Source organism: Sceloporus occidentalis, unplaced genomic scaffold, assembly GCF_023333645.1.
Source record: "Sceloporus occidentalis isolate IW3139 unplaced genomic scaffold, rSceOcc1.0.p SCAF_1, whole genome shotgun sequence".
Taxonomy (NCBI): domain Eukaryota; kingdom Metazoa; phylum Chordata; class Lepidosauria; order Squamata; family Phrynosomatidae; genus Sceloporus; species Sceloporus occidentalis.
Window position 1 is genome coordinate 109879655 of NW_028316981.1, and position 17747 is coordinate 109897401.

General features: G+C 42.0%; 1 protein-coding gene across 3 annotated transcripts in view; it reads right to left on the reverse strand.

The window, feature by feature from the left end:
• WWC1 (WW and C2 domain containing 1) overlaps nucleotides 1–16710 on the reverse strand; it is a 114907-nt gene extending 98197 nt beyond the window's left edge. For 2 of the 3 annotated variants that reach the window (XM_089531934.1, XM_089531917.1), the window contains exon 1: nucleotides 16509–16709. In XM_089531934.1, the coding sequence (XP_089388060.1) occupies nucleotides 16509–16630 (122 nt within the window). In that variant the 5' untranslated portion in view covers nucleotides 16631–16709. Of the gene's footprint in view, nucleotides 1–16508 lie in introns of all 3 variants that reach the window. The other variant, XM_089531925.1, reaches the window with a different exon arrangement.
• Nucleotides 16711–17747: the final 1037 nt, after the last annotated feature.

A 17747-nucleotide genomic window follows, 5' to 3' on the forward strand; every position in this document is an offset into this window, starting at 1 on the left:
GCAACCCCCCCCCCATGCCCCTTTGGGCATGCTTTGATTCTGATTTCCTGCATGGCAGGGGGTTGGACTGGATGGCCCTTGAGGTCTCTTCCAACTCTATGATTCTATGTTCCTCCTATGCTTTGTGACTCCCTTACTATCTTTGCAAAAAAACCCTCCCATGCTCCTTTGGGGATGCTTTGATTCTGATTTCCTGCATGGCGGGGGGTTGGACTGGATGGCCCTTGGGGTCTCTTCCAACTCTATGATTCTATGAGGAGAGAGGGAGAGAGAGAAAGGGTGGGAGGGTGGGAGTGAGAGGGAGGGAGAGAAAGAGAGGGAAGAGAGAGAGAGAACCACAGCCACTGAGCCAGGTGAGAGGTTTGTTCATTGGGGGAGGGGGGTTATACTACCTGTGCCTTTGTGTTTTGAGACAGTGGCATGCATTTTTTTGCTGTTTTGTGGCCTTGCCTAGTAGCTTCCATCCTTGCAAATACTGCTATTATTATTGTTGTTATCCCTTGGTATTGTCTTTGCAAGATCCCCCCACATGGACTTGCTTGCACATTTCTGGGTTCAGACAGTGGCATGCATTTTTTGCTGTTTTGTGGCCTTGCCTAGTCGCTTCTTGCAAATATTGTTATTATTATGCGGCTCCGCCCCCGGAGGGTGGAAACTCCACCCCTGACATGTGGCCCTGCCTCCAGATAGTGGAAGCTCCGCCCTGGCATGCAGCTCCGCCCCACAGGGTGGAAGCTCCACCCCCGTGTACAGCTCCGCCCCCGGAGGGTGGAAGCTCCACCCCCGGCTTCGGCCCCCCAGTTGTCTGAGGGACAGCAACCCGGCCCCCGGCTCAAAAAGGTTGCCTACCCCTGCTATAAGCCATCAGAAAGCGGAAGAATTTTACCACAGAATTACTGTAATGACTCAAACCTCCTATCATATTAATGTGGCTGAAGATAAATATCTGAGACCTTAAATCAGTTAAATTCCATGGTTTTGAGGGAAAGTTTATTTATAACATGAATGTTATATTTATTTCAAAAAATAAAATTTACAAATCTACCAAATTATCATGATCATTGTCACTCAAAGAAAATGTTATTAGAGACTTCACATGTTCCAGTGAATGAAATGTTCTAGTGGATCATCTGCACACTGAGATTTAATTAATTAATCCGTGAATTAAAAGCCCACCTTTCTCCCGGTACAGGATCCAAGGTGATATACAACATTTAAAAAGCACAATATAGTTTAAAAACTCTTATACTAAAATTAATGGTCTATATTTATTAAACTACACTAAATTTCTATTTAAAAGCATAAGTTAAAAACATTAAAATATGCTTAAAACATAATAAAATAAAAACACTACACTCCCCAATGAAAAGCGTTATCTGCCATAACACATTGAAAACAAAAAGATTCTTTAAATAACAAGATTAATTTTAATAAAAAGATGTATATTTTTTCTTCCCCACTTACTCTTGCAGGAGAAAGAAAAGAGATATGCAACATATTTGATGAAGATGTGCTTTCTCTACCTTCTTCCAAACAAGAACACCTAAAAAAAAATACTCCAGATCCTAAAATCCGTATATGCTTCAATGGTATCTCTAAGGGATGCTTACAACTACTGCTTTATCTCTGAAAGCATCCCAATGGGACCCCAATGATAGGGCAATTTCAGGCCTAGTTATAGAGGCAAAGCTATAATGAAATAAAATACAGTACTATAGTTTCCCCATTATAATGTGCAAACAAGATTGTTTTCACAAAATTCACTTTAAAAAGAAGTATTTGTTGTACTAAGATTGAGAAAGAACATTTTCTACTCATAAGAGAAAACTTTAGATTAATACTGTTTCAGTGAATCTGAAGTGTGTTCAGTAAGAGGGTGTGTAAACAACGCACAGGGAGAATAACCTTCCGTTTATGAAACAGAGCAAATTGTTACCTGGTAACACACTTAAACCTAGAGGCTATGCTGTATTCTCATGCCAGGAGAGTAATGAAGTCTTCTTTGCATTACATATATAGTGCAAGTGTCAAAGAATGCACACAAAACTTCAAAACAGAATACACTTTCTCTTTCTGAAGTCCAAATAATGCCCTGACCAACTTGTTGGAAAGGACAGCATAAATTAACACAGTAACGAGCTCTTTAATACTGTAAAGCAAAAGGTAAAGGGCAACTCCAGAAGTGGATGAGGAAGTATATATATGGGAGTAGAGACACACACTTACACGGGTGCATTTGGCACTACACTCGTCCTCCACGTTAGCTGGAGTCGGGGTGAAGGACTCCTGTGTATGTGGAAAAACCACAAATAAAAAAACAAAACACTTTTCTTTTTACCTAAGATAACACTGCTCTAGGAATCTCCATATCCTCCAGTTCAACTCTATGGTCAACATCTGTAAGAAATTAATCATAGCATCAGTCTGGAGGACCTACAAATGCTTAGAGAAGTGTTTTCTCTAGAAACATCTATGTTCTCCAGCACAACTCTATGATCAACTTCTGGTAGAGTTGCCCTGGAGGACCTAGAGATTCCTCTGCACATGGGTACCCAACTTAATTGAGTCCTAAATACTATACACCCAACAATTCTCATTAGAAACAGTCAATTTAGATGTATACTGTAAGTGAAGTGGTAAAACCAATAGTTAACTTTAAGAACTACTGTATTCCTCACAAGTCAGTCAGTGTAACGATGCCTCTTTCCCAAAACTTGCTTCCTCAGGGCTCTTAAATTAGCAACATTGCCGCCCCATTTGCTAGCTGACAGTTGGTCTGAGTAGCTCCATGCAGCCCTCAAGTGCACAAACTCTCATCCTACCTGCCACCATCCCTCCCCCGCCCCCCACAAAAACATTTATATGAGGAACACAAGTCTCTGGAATGCTTGCCCTGAGCAGGTCTATCTGACACCAACTTTATTTGCTTTGTATTCCACTAGCCATTTTAAAACATGAGTCAAGGACCAAAGGATGAGAAGCACTGGTTTAACATTTTCAAGATGTTTATATATTTTAGTATCTTGAAAATGTTAAACAAGTGGTCCTTGATATTTCAGCTCCCAGGAAACCTGGCCTAGAACAGTCAATGATCTGAAATTTTGGAAGCTGAAGTCCAATAATAAATAAATAAATAAATAAAACTTTTATTTATATCCCACTCTTCTACCATAAGGCAATCAAAGCGGCTTACACTATAAAAACATCCAGTACACAACACAATATATCATAACCCCCCCCTTAAAAAAGAATTAAACATATTACTATTAAAATCACTCTATTAAATAAACTATTAAAACCAATAACAACATTTGGAGGACCAAAGCCTGAAAATCACTGTTTTAAAGAATGACTTTCAGGAGCACTTTTTACCCACTGCTTACATTTGTAATATGAATTGTGAGTCTTTAAATTTTATGTATTTTTTTTTTAAAAAAAAACACCTGCAAACCACTGCTAAGGATACCATGGGCAGCTAAAAAGGCAAACAAATGGTTCCTTGAACAGATCAAGCCAGAACTCTCCCTGGAAGCCAAGACGACTAAATTGAGGCTGTCATACTTCGGCCACATAATGAGAAGGCATGACTCATTAGAAAAGGTAATGAAGCTGAGGAAGGTGCAGGGAAGCAGAAAGAGAGGAAGACCACATGCCAGATGGATAGACTCAATCAGGGAGCCTGCAGGATCTGAGCAGGGAGGTAGAGGGACTTGGAGGCATCTCATTCACAGGTCACCATTGACTTGAAGGCAGCTAACAAAAAATAAGGGACTTTATAGGACCATTAGTAGTTTAATTTGATTTCCCTTGTCATGAAAATGGTTCAGTCATTTGTTTGGACTGGGCTGAGAAACCACAGGTCACAGCTCACATGCCAAAGAGTCTGGTAAGGCCCCCTTCCTCCACTTCCCATCCCCGAGCCATACAGTCAGCAGGATTGCTGTAGGCCTATAAGGAAGAAGTGGGTAACTTTTTCCAAGAAAAGGAATCAGTATAATTACATTATACCCATATTAAAAAAATGCATGGATATATTCCAACATGATGAGAAGTGCAAGTGGAGCAAATGAAAAAAAATCTACTTTCTAAAAAAACTACATTCTAGAAGTTGTAGCTAGAAATGGAGGATATGTTAAGTGAATTCTCAAGCCACATTTACAAGACAGCAAGTCCAAGAAAGTGTGATTCACATCAGTAAGTCTCATAATGATCAAACCAGTCTTCTACCAGCTGTTTACCCAATGCACTGGATTGCAGACAATGAAAGCTAAGTCTCATACTGTTCTTTTGACCTTTCCACAATGGATCCCAATGATGACTACACCTACCCAAAGCTCTATTTTTCCTCCCTTAAAAGGAAGCAGATATCTCAAAGAACTCAGAGGACCTACTCTTCTGACTTAATGATATCTGCAGAGCCACTGACAGTTGGTACAAATAAAGCCCTAAAAGCCAACAGGTGCTTTAGGCCCATTACAGACGGGCCTAATAGTACGGACTGGGTCCGTACTAAGGTTAGAAAGGGGCGTCACTTCTTGCCGCCCCTACCCCTAGTACGCACCTAGTCCGTACAAAATGGCGGCGCCTGTTCCACATGGGGGCCGCCATTATGACGTCACGAACGTGCTGCCTCCAAACGAGGCGGCGCGGACGTGACGTCATCGCATCACGTGAGGGTGCCTTGAGCGCCCTTTCTGCGGTGTGAGAAGGAGCTCCAAAATGGAGCTCCTTCTGAGGTTTGTGTCCCTGGCCTTTAGACGGCTGTGCCAGTGACGCAAGGGAGAAAGGGGCCGAGCGGGCCCTTTCTCCTCCTCCCCGCTGCCATCGGGTGTCCTTGGGGCATGAAGCCCCAAGGACACCCCTTTCCAGTCCGCAGGGAAGCGGCCTTTTGCCGCTTCCCCGCGGCCTGGAAAGCAGTGGATTGGGGCCTCGGAGGCTGCCGTTGTAGCAGCTGAGGCCCCAATACAGCGGAGAAAGGGCCGCTTACAGGCTGCCCCAAACGGGCAGTCTGTAACGTGCCTAAGTCAGCAAGATCTGGCTCAGACAGCCTGGGTTATTCTGCTGGAAGACTTCTTGCTCTTTTGCAATGGTTCTCATGAATTAAGGTTAGCCTCTGGTTAAATAAAACTTTCAAATTAACTTTTACAGGACACAGGACACATTAGTGTATCAAGCATAAATGACAGCCTAACAGTTAGTACTAATGGAATTACCCTACCACAAAAGGCAAAAGCCACAATTTGGGATTCCTCTTGTTAATATAATTTTGGACAAAGGTATTTTATGTGAAATGTTAACTATTTATAAAATGTATTGCAAACATTTTCAAATTTTCCCATACCCCACTGTTTAAATAAGAGTATAAACTGCTTAAGAAAGTTATGTGCCATATTAAGACTTTAAAACAGGACCAGTGCAGAGACATATCTGTTATTATATGTATTTCAAAGTCCACTCTTGATAACTTTATACATATGAAAGACCTTTTCTCCATCCTCCTTGCCACTTAAATGTACACAGTTGTATACAGATGCACCATTTTATTTATTTTAAAGGTACAAAAAATCAATTATGAACACTGTTCATAAACTCACTCTGACCATGTTTGTAATTGGCAGTTAAACAATGCTTCTGTGGAATGCAATTAAATTTGGCTAAATAAAATGAGAGTTTCCAAAGAAAGAAGTTGAGAGAATAAAAGTGCAGTGAGAAGCACAAACAACAAACAGAACAGTGCTGATTTGCAAATGAAAAACCGGAGCGTAAAGAAAAAATCTCAAAGATGTGGGGCATCTCTCCACTGCTTTTGTTCCTTTTCTTGACTGTTCTCATTATTCTTTTTGGCAGAACTGGAGCTTATGCAGCTGCAGACTTTCCCAATCTGATGCCTGCTGTTGCCCTTTCTTGACTGGTAGCGAAGCAAAAACACCCAACTGCACTCATGTGAATCTCCCCACCACCCTACAAACAGACACTTATCCAGGCTTCTGTAGAGGATGGATTAAGCTTCTGCTAAATACCAGCTGCACACATTTCACCTCAGTAAATGAATGGACCCAGAATCACATTCAATGCTATGCCATATAAAGTCAATACTCCAAGATGGTTTAACTTCCAAAGAGGTGTGTATGCATTACAGAAATGTCAAATATGCAACAAAGACTGACTGACTGACTGAGCTTTTATTGTCATCATCATCATCATCATCAATGTATATTAACTTTTAAAGAAAAATGAGAAGAGACATGTTTGGAGATAAAAGTGGGCCAGCTCCAAACAAGTTCAAGAACTTTTAAAAGCTGACAAACTGTTTCCAAGATGAAGAAATAAAGTGCAACTAAGATCAGTGGTTCACAGCCTTTAGCTCTCAAGATGTTTTGGACTTTACTATGTTAAATCCCCTATCACTGGTCAAGCTGGCTGGGGCTTGTAGGAGCTGAAATTCAAAACACTCTGTGGACCAAAGTTTTAGAACTAATGTTTTAGGTCAAACTGACAGGAGTTTCTAATTATACAAAATGTGGCCTGGTGCAGTTTTAATGCAAGTTTTAAAATGTGGCTTTTAAATAGTTAATACTCATGGGAAGGTGGAGTATGGAAATGCTCCCAAAAATGCTGCTATGTCCCCATAGGACACATTATTCCAGCCTTAACCCTGGGGTTACTGATTTCAGATACAGGTGCAACATCTTAATCTAATCTTTTATCAGATACAGGGAATATGTATACTTAGCCTTTTTTTCAGGGCATGTCAGTGATTAGCTATACATGATTATGGTTATCAGCTAAATTTATGTTCTGGAAGCAGAACTATGTTGGTGATCAAATACATCCTTTGACTTTCTGCAATGCATATTTTGGTGTAATCCCACATAACTCCACTATTACAAAAGGGACATGTTAACTGTTAGGAAATAGTTTCTGGAAGTATGTAACAGAGAACTGAAGAAAAACAAAACCAGCCTTCCACATTCCCATCAAGCATGTCTAATGGTCAGCGTAATGGGGAATATAATTCAAAACATGGAGAGCACCAGGGTGGGAAAGGCTGAACTACAGTCATTAGCTGGCTGGATAGTGACTTCTTAAATGAAAGATGAATTTTACTGCTAATAATTAACTGAAGTCTCTGCCTCACCACAGATGCCCCAATGATAGCAAGGTCAGAAAAATACAAGGAGGAATTACCATATAGATTGAGTAACACTGCAAGGTCAGATAAACTGAAGACAGGTATATTCAATAATGTCAAAGGAAAACCAACACAGTGTTTAAGAGACAAAGAACTGGTTGAGAACATGAGGCTTGGGAATCATGACATATGGGACAGCACAGATTCATTCCATTGTGTGGATATGAAGAGATCAAGAACTGAATACTGTTAAGAATGCAGCTACTAACATCATATACCGCTCACAGACACAATATCTTTTTTCAAAGAGTAGCCACTTCTAAAGAGTGGGGAGATAGATAGCTATAAACACTCTACCTCTATTTCTTTTCTGCTATGTTTTTGTTAAATTACATTTAGAGGCATTTTAAGTATGAAGACAATTTACCTTACCCACCTTAACTAATAGCTGCCAATGTTTGTTTCCTTCTTCAGTATTCAAGGGCATAACAACATTTTAGACACACGTTCTGGATGTTATTTCTCAAATGTCTCACCAGATTGTTCATTTTTGTGGGGCATTCTTGTCACTTTCCATATTTTGCAGAAACAACAAGGACTTCAAGGGAAAAACTTGACATCTCTCCTGCTATCAGCAGCAAGGATAGAAATTTCTCACCAGTAGAGAAACTCAAATGAGCTACTACACATAAAATAGCTAGACAGAGTATGAGAAACAGACATATGTGGAAAGCTGACCTGCAATTTGAAAATGTTATCCAATAATGTGAACAACCTCACTGAAATTTGGCATTCTTTTGCTGCCTTTGCTAACAAGAACACTTCCCCATTTAAACTACCATTGCCTATGTCTAGATTTTGGCTCAATGCTTTTTGACACTGGACTCGGTGGAGTTAAATGACTCTGTGAGTGAATAACCCAACTGATCTGAGTGATACTCTTGAGATTTGATGACTCCCAATGCATCAACTGTGATTTATTATGTTGTTATTGTTACTCTCAATAAAGTATTTTCTAGAAAATTTAAAATTAAAAAGGAAAAAATAAAAAATAAAAGGCAAACATCTGCAAACACTGTAAAGTTGAATTAGCTGTGATTTATGTTTCTTTATATACTGCATTTTTTTACAAATACACTGTGCTTAAAGTGGCTCACAAAACAGAAAATTTAAGTACAACAGCCCTAAGATCAATAAGAAATTAATCTTACTATGTGATTTACACTTCATTAATTTGATTTAAAACATCAAATGTTTAAAAGGACATGAAGTACCCTAAGGCACCAGATAACCATAGCCTATAATATGCACATTATACTAACATTAAACAATTAATTTTGCAACTTGTATTAAGATATATGCCAATATGAAGCCTCATATGAGGCAGCAAAAGAAAAAAAACCTGAACAATCCTTACCAGTAACCTTCAACCAAGTATACTACAGTGAGCCGTTGGTATCTGCTGGGGTTTGGTTCCAGGACTCCCCATGGATACCAACATTTGCAGATTAAGGAGGGGTTCTTAGAATTCTCAGCATTAGAGCTGTAGTACCTCTATCTGTCTACAAAAACCCATGTTTCCAAAGAATATCACCATAGCAATTAAAGTGGAAGCACAGTGCTACTGTCAGTGTTCCATGCTCCACCGGTCATCTAAAAACAAAACAAAACAAAACACATATCCTATAACCAACAAAACACATATCATGTCATCATGCATGCAGTACCCTTAACTAACGCAGGGGTAGGCAAGGTCCAGGAACCCAAGAATCAGTTTTCTATGCCAGGATGTACTGCAAGACACACCACTCAAGAAAACAGAATCTGATGCCTTTAGGTTATTTAAGATATAACAATACCTAATTAGCATCAAGAGAGAGAACTCTAAAACTGTCTACCACATCAGTTTATTATCCCCATACCTCTTCCTCTTCAACAAGATCAGGGTACTATGTGACATCACACTCATTTTTATCCTCACAACCCTCTGTAAAATAAATTAATGTGAACACTGGTGACAGGCTGAAGGGATTACCAAGTATGGATATGAACTCACCTCCAAGGCAGAACTTTCACTAGAAATTGCACCTAGCCCCTACTCCAGTTTGAATCCTTTTATTATTCACAGCAATTTTTTCCATTAACGTTAAGAATGTACTCTCTCAGGAATGTAACATACAAAAGGCAGAGTGACATCAAATTATGAATGTACAGGGTATATCGCTTCACTAGGATTATGGAATGCAATAAACTTTTGCATACTTTCCAGCTATGCACAAAAGTTGGCAAGACTGCCTATGCTGTATAGGGAACAAAGAGAGCAAACCTTTACATGAAATGCCTTTCATTTGCTAGGAGCAAGGTTCAAACAAAATATTATGTTTGGAATACAAAATGTTCTAAAAACTCTTTGTGAAAAGAAATGGTTCATCCTTAGATTAAAAACATAAATAGATAGATCTAGACACTGCTGTCTACACTTCTCCAAGGCATTTTGCTTCCCAATCCATAATGCAAGATGGCACCCATCCTTCTATTGCAACTGGACAGGAAGCTGAATGTTACTTCAACTCTCCTGATGCAACATTGATCCCCATAGCACATGAAAGAAGCAGACTTACTTAAGGAGTACAAGATCGGCTACATGGGACACAGAGCTCCATCCTCCAATATTCATCATTGCCGTGGGAACCCATCCGAGTTTGCCTAATGGTGAGGCTATTTCTGTTTCATTAAGTGTGAGGGTGTGTGTGCGTGTGCATACATACACACACGCACACCTTCAGGTCACCTGTTGACTTATAGGCGGGATACATACCGCCATATAGTACGTATAGGATACGTACTAGGGTTAGGAAGGGGCGGTGCTTCCGCACCCCCCTAACCCTAGTACGTATCCTATACGTACAAGATGGCGGCGCCCCTTCCACATGGGCGCCGCCATCTTTACGTATCGGACGCTGAGCGTCCGTACGTGTTGCAGCCTTTATGACGTAGCGAGTGCGCCCCTGGCGCCTCGCTACGTCACAAACGCGACTGAAAAAGAAGCTCCATTTTGGAGCTTCTTTTTCGGTCCGCGCGGGAGCCGCGCCGTCTGAAGGCTCCGGCTCTCCCATGGATCTACCGGCAGCGGCGGCAGACTGCCGCAAAGCGGCGGTTTGTACCCCGCCATAGTAGATATCCTGAAATCAACAGGCAACTTAATTTAAATCTCATGGATGCTAATGTGTCTACTCAAATCTGAATCTAACCTACAAATAATTAACTGACCACCTGAGGCTATAATAAATGCAAGATCGGGCACCAACACTTCTTGAAACTAAACACAAGGGCAATAAAGAGTCTTATGGCACCTTAAATTGTTATTCAATTTCAGGTATTTACACAATGCATATCCTTGGGATGAGAATGTAGACAATGAGGACAGAGAGAAATAAAATTCACAAAAGGAATGTTATTTCAAGTGAATTGTTATGGAACAAAATATTAACAGCAGCTCTAAAATCACTCCACAAATGTAAGAATATTTTAAAACTGTTTATATAATTTCAGTTTAATTTGAAAACAAAGTTCTCATCAAGCTTTAGCTGCGTGCAATTAAAAATTATTTTGAATTCAAAGTTACAGCAGCTTACATTCAAAGATATAGCTGTGTTAGTCTACTTCACCAAATGCACCAAAAGGAAGTAGACTGAAGTCTACGAAAGCTCATGCTGCCAATTTCTTTCTTTCAGTTAGTCTCAAAAGTGCTACAAAATTTCTCTATGTACATCAGCTTACATGTAGCAAACATGATACAAACTCTGAAGTTTCTACTACATGTATAACAAATTACATTTAATGAAAATTAAACTGTGGCAGAAATCATAGTTCCTTTTTTATTTAGAAGACAGCAAATTTACAATTACGATCAGTTATCAAGTTTGCTTCTCCTGTTTTTCTTATTTTAACAAGCTAGTAAAGTAAGTAGATTTTGGCAGACAGAATGTAATCTCTTCTAAAATCCCAAATACACTACTGTTCTACTGCATTGTGTACAAAGAGGGGTTTTACTGCTTTCAGCTATCCTAAGAATTCCTCAAAAAAAGTACCACCAACTTTAAAATGTAAAGCATATGGGAGAAGGTCAACAGTAAAAGTGGGGGATGTATTACAAGGAAGGTGACTCAGCAAACAACACAAAGTACACTTGGTCAGTCCAAGAGTGATGCAAAATGTGTCATCTGCGCTGAAGTACCAATCAATATTCTGCCTCTTTAACTTTAGATGTAGGTACCATAATATTTTGCAGACCTCAGCAGAATCGCAATCAGTTTGCGTGCATTGAAACAAAATGGCAAAGGCAGCAAAATAACAGAGGAATATCTTGACCCACCTAAGAGAGAAAATAGAACAGGTTCCAGGGAAAGGGGGCAGGATGAATTTATTAATGATATTGCCAATGAAGGAAGAGAACTATGGCATAAGTAAATGTACACTTCTAATTCTACACCTAAATATTCTCCCCCATTATTATAGCCTGCATTAACAATACCTTTGACTTTAAAGAACAAACTTAGTTACAGCCAATCTTTGCTAAAATCCAGTCTTTCATCCTCCAAGCATATTATAATGCCTCACCCCGCCCCCCAAATATGAAGCAAGCAAATTACTTACATACAGTTCTTATCTGAGAGTGTCACTTTGTAATATTTGGCCTTGCCCCAAGCATTTTTCACAGATCATTATTACATTTCCAAGAATGCATTTGCATTAGTATTCATAGGAAACACCTCCTCAGAAGCATCATCTCGCATCATTAATGAATAGGTCTGGTGATTAATAAACATATTCATGATTAATCATAAGTTTGTTACTCATCAACAAAATAATAAAAGATAGTGAAGTGGATATGTCTGTATCTTTTAACAGAGATTATGCAAACTTCTCTATCATATTCTCGAAAGTTCTGGTCAGACCAGTCATCTGCAGAAGTGAAGGCTCTTAAACTGAGACCTAACATAAATAGTGCAAGATTTCCAGTAAACGTAACTTTCAGAACCTAGTGATATTGTAAAATAAAAAAGAAAACTACTTAGAACAGTGAAAACTATGTACTGACATCAAAACTGCTAGTCCTTTAACAGATTTTGTCACCTCAGTTCAAATCTCCGGACCCAAAGTTTAAAAAAAAAGACTATTTGTTATTGAAACTTTAAAAGTATTTGTTACTGAACCTTTAATTGTAGCATAGCAAACCAAACCCTTGGTAGTTATTTAGTTTCTTAAGTATCACTCTGATACATTAATAAAAAAAAACCAGCACAACACAAATATCTCCTTGTCTGCATAAAACGAAACACTTCTTTCTGCCTCAGAACAGAAGGAAGACAGCTCTATCTTCACCCTATAGGATAAGTTGAGACCTGGGATAGGCAGTACATAGACCAGGATTTACTGACAGAACATGGAATAATTTTCATTCGGGGAGGATTTTTTTTCAAGAACTCCCAGTTGTTTAACAAAAGTTACTGATTTGCTATAAAACCTGATCTAAACCACCTCAAACTCAGATCTGCACCTATACACACAGCGCATGGAGGCTGATAACTGGTTCTACCTTATCAACATTTAATTATTTATGTATTTATGTAGTATCTGTTTTTGGATCTTAGGGTCTAGTAAAAAAAGAAGCAGAATAAGTGTCTGCTTACACCTTTTGCATATAAAAATCATTCCAAAGCGTGAAAGCAGCTGTATTAAATCCAGTTCCTCCTCAACATATGTAAATTTAGAATACTATAAACATGACCACAAACAGATCAGTCTCATTTTGACTACCTGACTATGCCTTGGGCAGAGCAGATCAAGCCTTATCACTAGCCAGAGAAAGGCAATTTTCACAGTCAGCAGATGCTGGGGGCCAGTGAAAGAAGTCTCCTGGCTATTCTTTCTGGACACTATGCCTGTTTTCTATGACAGGCAGTCTTTTCTAAACCTGCTAAACTAGTCTGAAGGCTCAGGTGCATTTGAAGAAACCCTCTCATCAACAGTGCCAAAGTAAAATTAAACTTCCAGTCCAGCTAGTTCCTGTGCATGGAATGAGATGGTGCTATTTTGTCCATTGCCTCGGGCATCAAAATGGCTTGGGAAGGCTTGGAGGTGGAGAGCATACCAATTTTTTGCACATTAGAAAATGGCAGTGTAGAGCTGCCCCAGTATTCAAACCCAAAGAAAATGCAGCTATTCACAAAGATCTAGTAAATCATTTTAGCTCCCTATGGCTTATCTTTCACCTTCCCTGTGTCAAATTCCAGTCATCCAGCCATATTTTTATAGATCAGACTTACATACTTGAATGTATCTTCTATTTCAACCAGAATTATGCCCATAAAAGTGTCTTTAAAATCAAAACACTGAATTGTATTTAGATAACCTTATTTATCTGGGGTATTTTGATGTGTTGCTGTTGTGTGCCTCCAAGTCATTTTTGAACCCTAATGCAAACCTTATCATAGGCATGTTTCTTCAGAGGGGGTTTGCCTTTGCCATCCTTTGAGGCTGAGAGTGTATGACTTGCCCAAAATCTGTTTCAGAAATGGGGCTACAAAGAAAAAATATATATGTTCCAGACACGCATGGCCTTGGCTCCATCACAGGGGAAAATATAGCATGGATACACACACCAAAAACCAAACAAACCCACTGCCACACAATCAGCAAATAGATCAGTAAACTTCGGATAGTTTGACAAAAGAAAAAAAAAGATTACTGTTGGCTTTGACAACAGCTTCCAGGTGGTTTAGCAACTCAGCATGATCAGGGTGCCAAAAGGCTGAAATAACAAATTCTAATCTATCTGTTTCTTTGGAAAAAACAAACAAAACAAAAGTATGCTTCAAATCGCCTCAGTGTGTAGCAACCGAGGAGTCGAACAAGACTTATGCACCTGTTGGATTCCACCAGTTTTCCGAGACACACCTTTCATCGAGCAGGTGCACTTGTGTGTCCTAACAAGTCTGAAATGCAGAGGAGGGAGCTAGTCCTGACTAGCACCATTCCAGTTAGCATTCCATTTGCATAAATATCTGGGAGCCCATGTAAATTTCACTGTACAAAGGGCAGGAAGGTGTCAGCGGCTATGATCATTCTGCCAACACAACCATCAGCAGACAAGTGTAGAGAAGCCCTGGGAACACACAGCTCTGGGGACTGGAAAGCCTCCTGGACACAAGTTCAAGACCAGAGTCACCTTTAGAACTTGCAAGGTGAAATAATAAAGAAGACTGTCCAAAGAGGGTTTTCTGAATAGATTTTCTGTGTACCAAAGTCACTACAGTATGTATAGCTCCATAACTTGGAATGAAAGTTATAGAGAGAGGGCACCAATCAAATTATAGAGGAAATTATAATGCTTGATAAAGTAGGGGGCTGTAGGAAAAATGGAAGACCACATTACAGGTGGACAGATTCAACCAAGGAAGTCCTAAATTCACATGGCTCTTCATAAGAGAATCTCTTGGAGGTCTCTCGTTCATGAGGGTGCCAAAAAGTGAAGCCAACTTGACAACAATGGACAACAAAACAATAGGCACATCAGACTCCAAGTCCATCATGGGATGAGAGAGGCCTACACTATACTCCATGTTCATACTACATATACACCCATCTTGAAAGTACAATCTGCAAGCAAAACAGAACGGAAGTGGGCTGTAGGCAAAGTTTTTACCTATGTACCCATTCCATTTACAAAATTTTCCATCCCCTTTAAGTATATTTACCCATGTGGGTCATAGTATAAGTATGGTAGTAGTATGAGGTAGCAGCTAGATTTTGGGGAGACTGAAATCAAATCCCTACTCAAACATGAAATGCACTAGAAGGCCTTAAATAGTCTGTCTGTCTCAAAGTAACCTACCCCACAAGGCTCTTGTGTAATGAAATAGGGATGGTGTGAAGATTGTACTTAGTTCTTTGGAGGCACAGAATAATGTCATTAATAAATACACTCATGTGCATATAGGATATCAGCTACGTACCTGTCTAGGCTACATAGACAGAGCCACTGTGGCAGAGTGGTTTGAGCAATGGACTATGACTCTGGAGACCAGGGTTCAAATCCTTGCTCAGTGGTGAAACCCGCTGGGTGACCTTGGGTGGGTCACACTCTCTCAGCCTCAGAGGAAGGTCATGGCAAATCCCCTCTGGAAAAAAACTGCCAAGAAAACTCCTACAATTGAAACGTGAAGGCGCAGGACCACAACAAAGGCTACAGAGCTGGCAATGGTCAGCCCAAGCAAGCAGGGGCCTTTGAATAAGCTCCAGTCACACCAAAAGGCTTTCAGAGCTAAGCCCCTTTGTCTGCTTCGGATTTTATTCCTCTGCAATAAAAGGGAGGGAAGGGTCACAGGGGGGCAAGCCTCCCTTGGAGCTCTGCTCCTGAATTGGGGGGGGGGGTCTGGGAAAACATTAAAGGGGGGGAAATAAACTCTTTTGCACATGCTCTGGGAATAAATAGTGTTTCCAGGAACTATGCTCCTGGGACTGAAACTTAACTCTAGTTGAGTTCTGGCTCCAGTGACCTGTCCTCCATCCCTGCCCTGTGTCCAGGAGTTCTCCCAAAAGGTCCTCCATTTTGAGCAGGACTAAATGCAGGGTGACCAGAGGCCCTTCTTTTTTCTAGGACACGTCCTACTCTTCATCCAGGAGGACTTCCACAACGTCCTCCAGTTTGAGCATGCATTTCCATTTGCAGGGAGGTTGTTTTTAAGCCTTTTGTTGGGTCCAAGCCATCGATGTTTCCTTGAACCCCCTCCATTGGGAGCAGGACTAAAGGAAAGCATGAGTGGGTTTTTATGGGGGGTTTGGGCTCTGTGGCCATGTTCTAGAAGAGTTTCTTCCTGACCTTTCTCCGGCATCTGTGGCTGGCATCTTCAGAGAGAGAAAAACCTATGGGGGGTGCTGCTGGCCATGGCAGGCTTCGCCTTCACAAGCCGGAGGGGCTTTTGCTCGTCTTTGGAAACCTCCTCCATGCCCAGCAGCAAGCATTGCCATTCCCAAGCCCTGCTAGCCCTTTCTCCTTTTTCCTTGCCTCTCCCCGGGCCAAGGGCACGAAAATGCCTCATCAGAATCAATAATCATCATAATAATACTAGAAATTGTTGACATCCCTAGGGATCGAGGCAGGTTACAGCAACACAAAAACAACAAGTAAACAGGTGATATGTATCAAGCCAATTCTACCCAATCCCCTCCCCCTCCCTCCCTTAAAAACAATCTAGAAAGAATAAGAAGTAATACAAAATAAAAACGACCACAATATAAAACGCCCATGAACTGTAGGAAGGCAGCCCGGGCTGGGGCTGTGTGTGTGTGTCTCTCTCTCTCTCTCTCTCACCTGTCCCGGGGGTCGACCCAGCTGGTGCTCTTGGTGGCGTGGTCGATGTAGTAGACCTTGCCGTCGTAGTCGCGAGCCTCCTCCCAGCCCTCGGGCAAAGGCAGCAGCTCCGGACGGGGCATCCTCCTCCTCCTCCTCCTCCTCTTCCTCGGCCTCTTCCTCCTTGTGGCCTCTCCGGCCGGCCAAGGCCAAGCAGGGGCCCCGAGCCCCCATGCACCGCAGCAGCAGCCCTCAGCCCCCGCCGCCCCCGCCGCCCCCTGCCCAGCCCCGGCTGCTCAGGCCAGGGACACAGGCCCCCAGGAGCAGCAGCAGGAGCAGGAGCCCGGGGGGGAGCCTGGCCTGTGTTTCTGGCGGGAGGAAGGAAGGGAGGAGGAGGGGGCGCCCTGCCTCTCCCTCAGGTGTCTCCCTCCCTCCCAAGGGAGATGCTGAGGGAGCCCTGCTGCTGCTGCTGCTGCTGCCGGGATGGGCGGCTACTCCCTGGTCCCTTCTCCCTTCAGAGGACGCCGGGCTGGGCTGCTTTCCATTAACTCTGAGGCGCCTTCCTCCTCCTCCTCCTCTAGCTATAATCCAGCTAGTAGCCGAGCAGCCACCCACCTCCGCCAGAAAGGAAAGGAAAGCCACCGGGGCTGCTATTCCCGTCAAGAAGACGGCTCCGGAGGAGGAGGAGGAGGAGGGGGCAGCAGCAGAAGCCCCTCCTTTGCCTTTGCCTTTGCCTCCTCCTCCTCCGGCAGAGCAGCGGCCAGAGACAGGTCCCCAAAGGAGGCCTTGGCCTTAAGGCAAAAGGAGGCCAGGGCAAGGAAGCCCAGGGTCAGGCAGGGCCAGCTCCCTTCTCTGGCGCCTGCCTCCAGGGGAGGCCCTTTGGGCATCCCTCCGGACGGAAGGCAGGGGCAGGAGTGGACATCAGGCGGGTCCTGGCGGTTTCTGGCCCCCAGACAGGGACTGAAGAGGGACCAAACTTGGTCCTCCTTTTCCAGGACATGCCCTAATTTCATCCTTCTGTCCAGCAGGAATTCCAAAAGGGCCTCCATTTGGAGCAGGACTAAGAATCAGGAATTTCTATTGATATCAGCATTTTGAGCTTTTCTTTGGCCATGACTGACATGTTTTCTTGAAGGTCCTACATTTTGCTGGGCCTCATCCACCCTTAGGATGCCTGGCCACTTTGTGATCACTTTGGGCAAAGAGATCATGGAGCTCCTTGGAAAGTAACTGGGTGAAAGAAGGGGCAGCATGAGATCG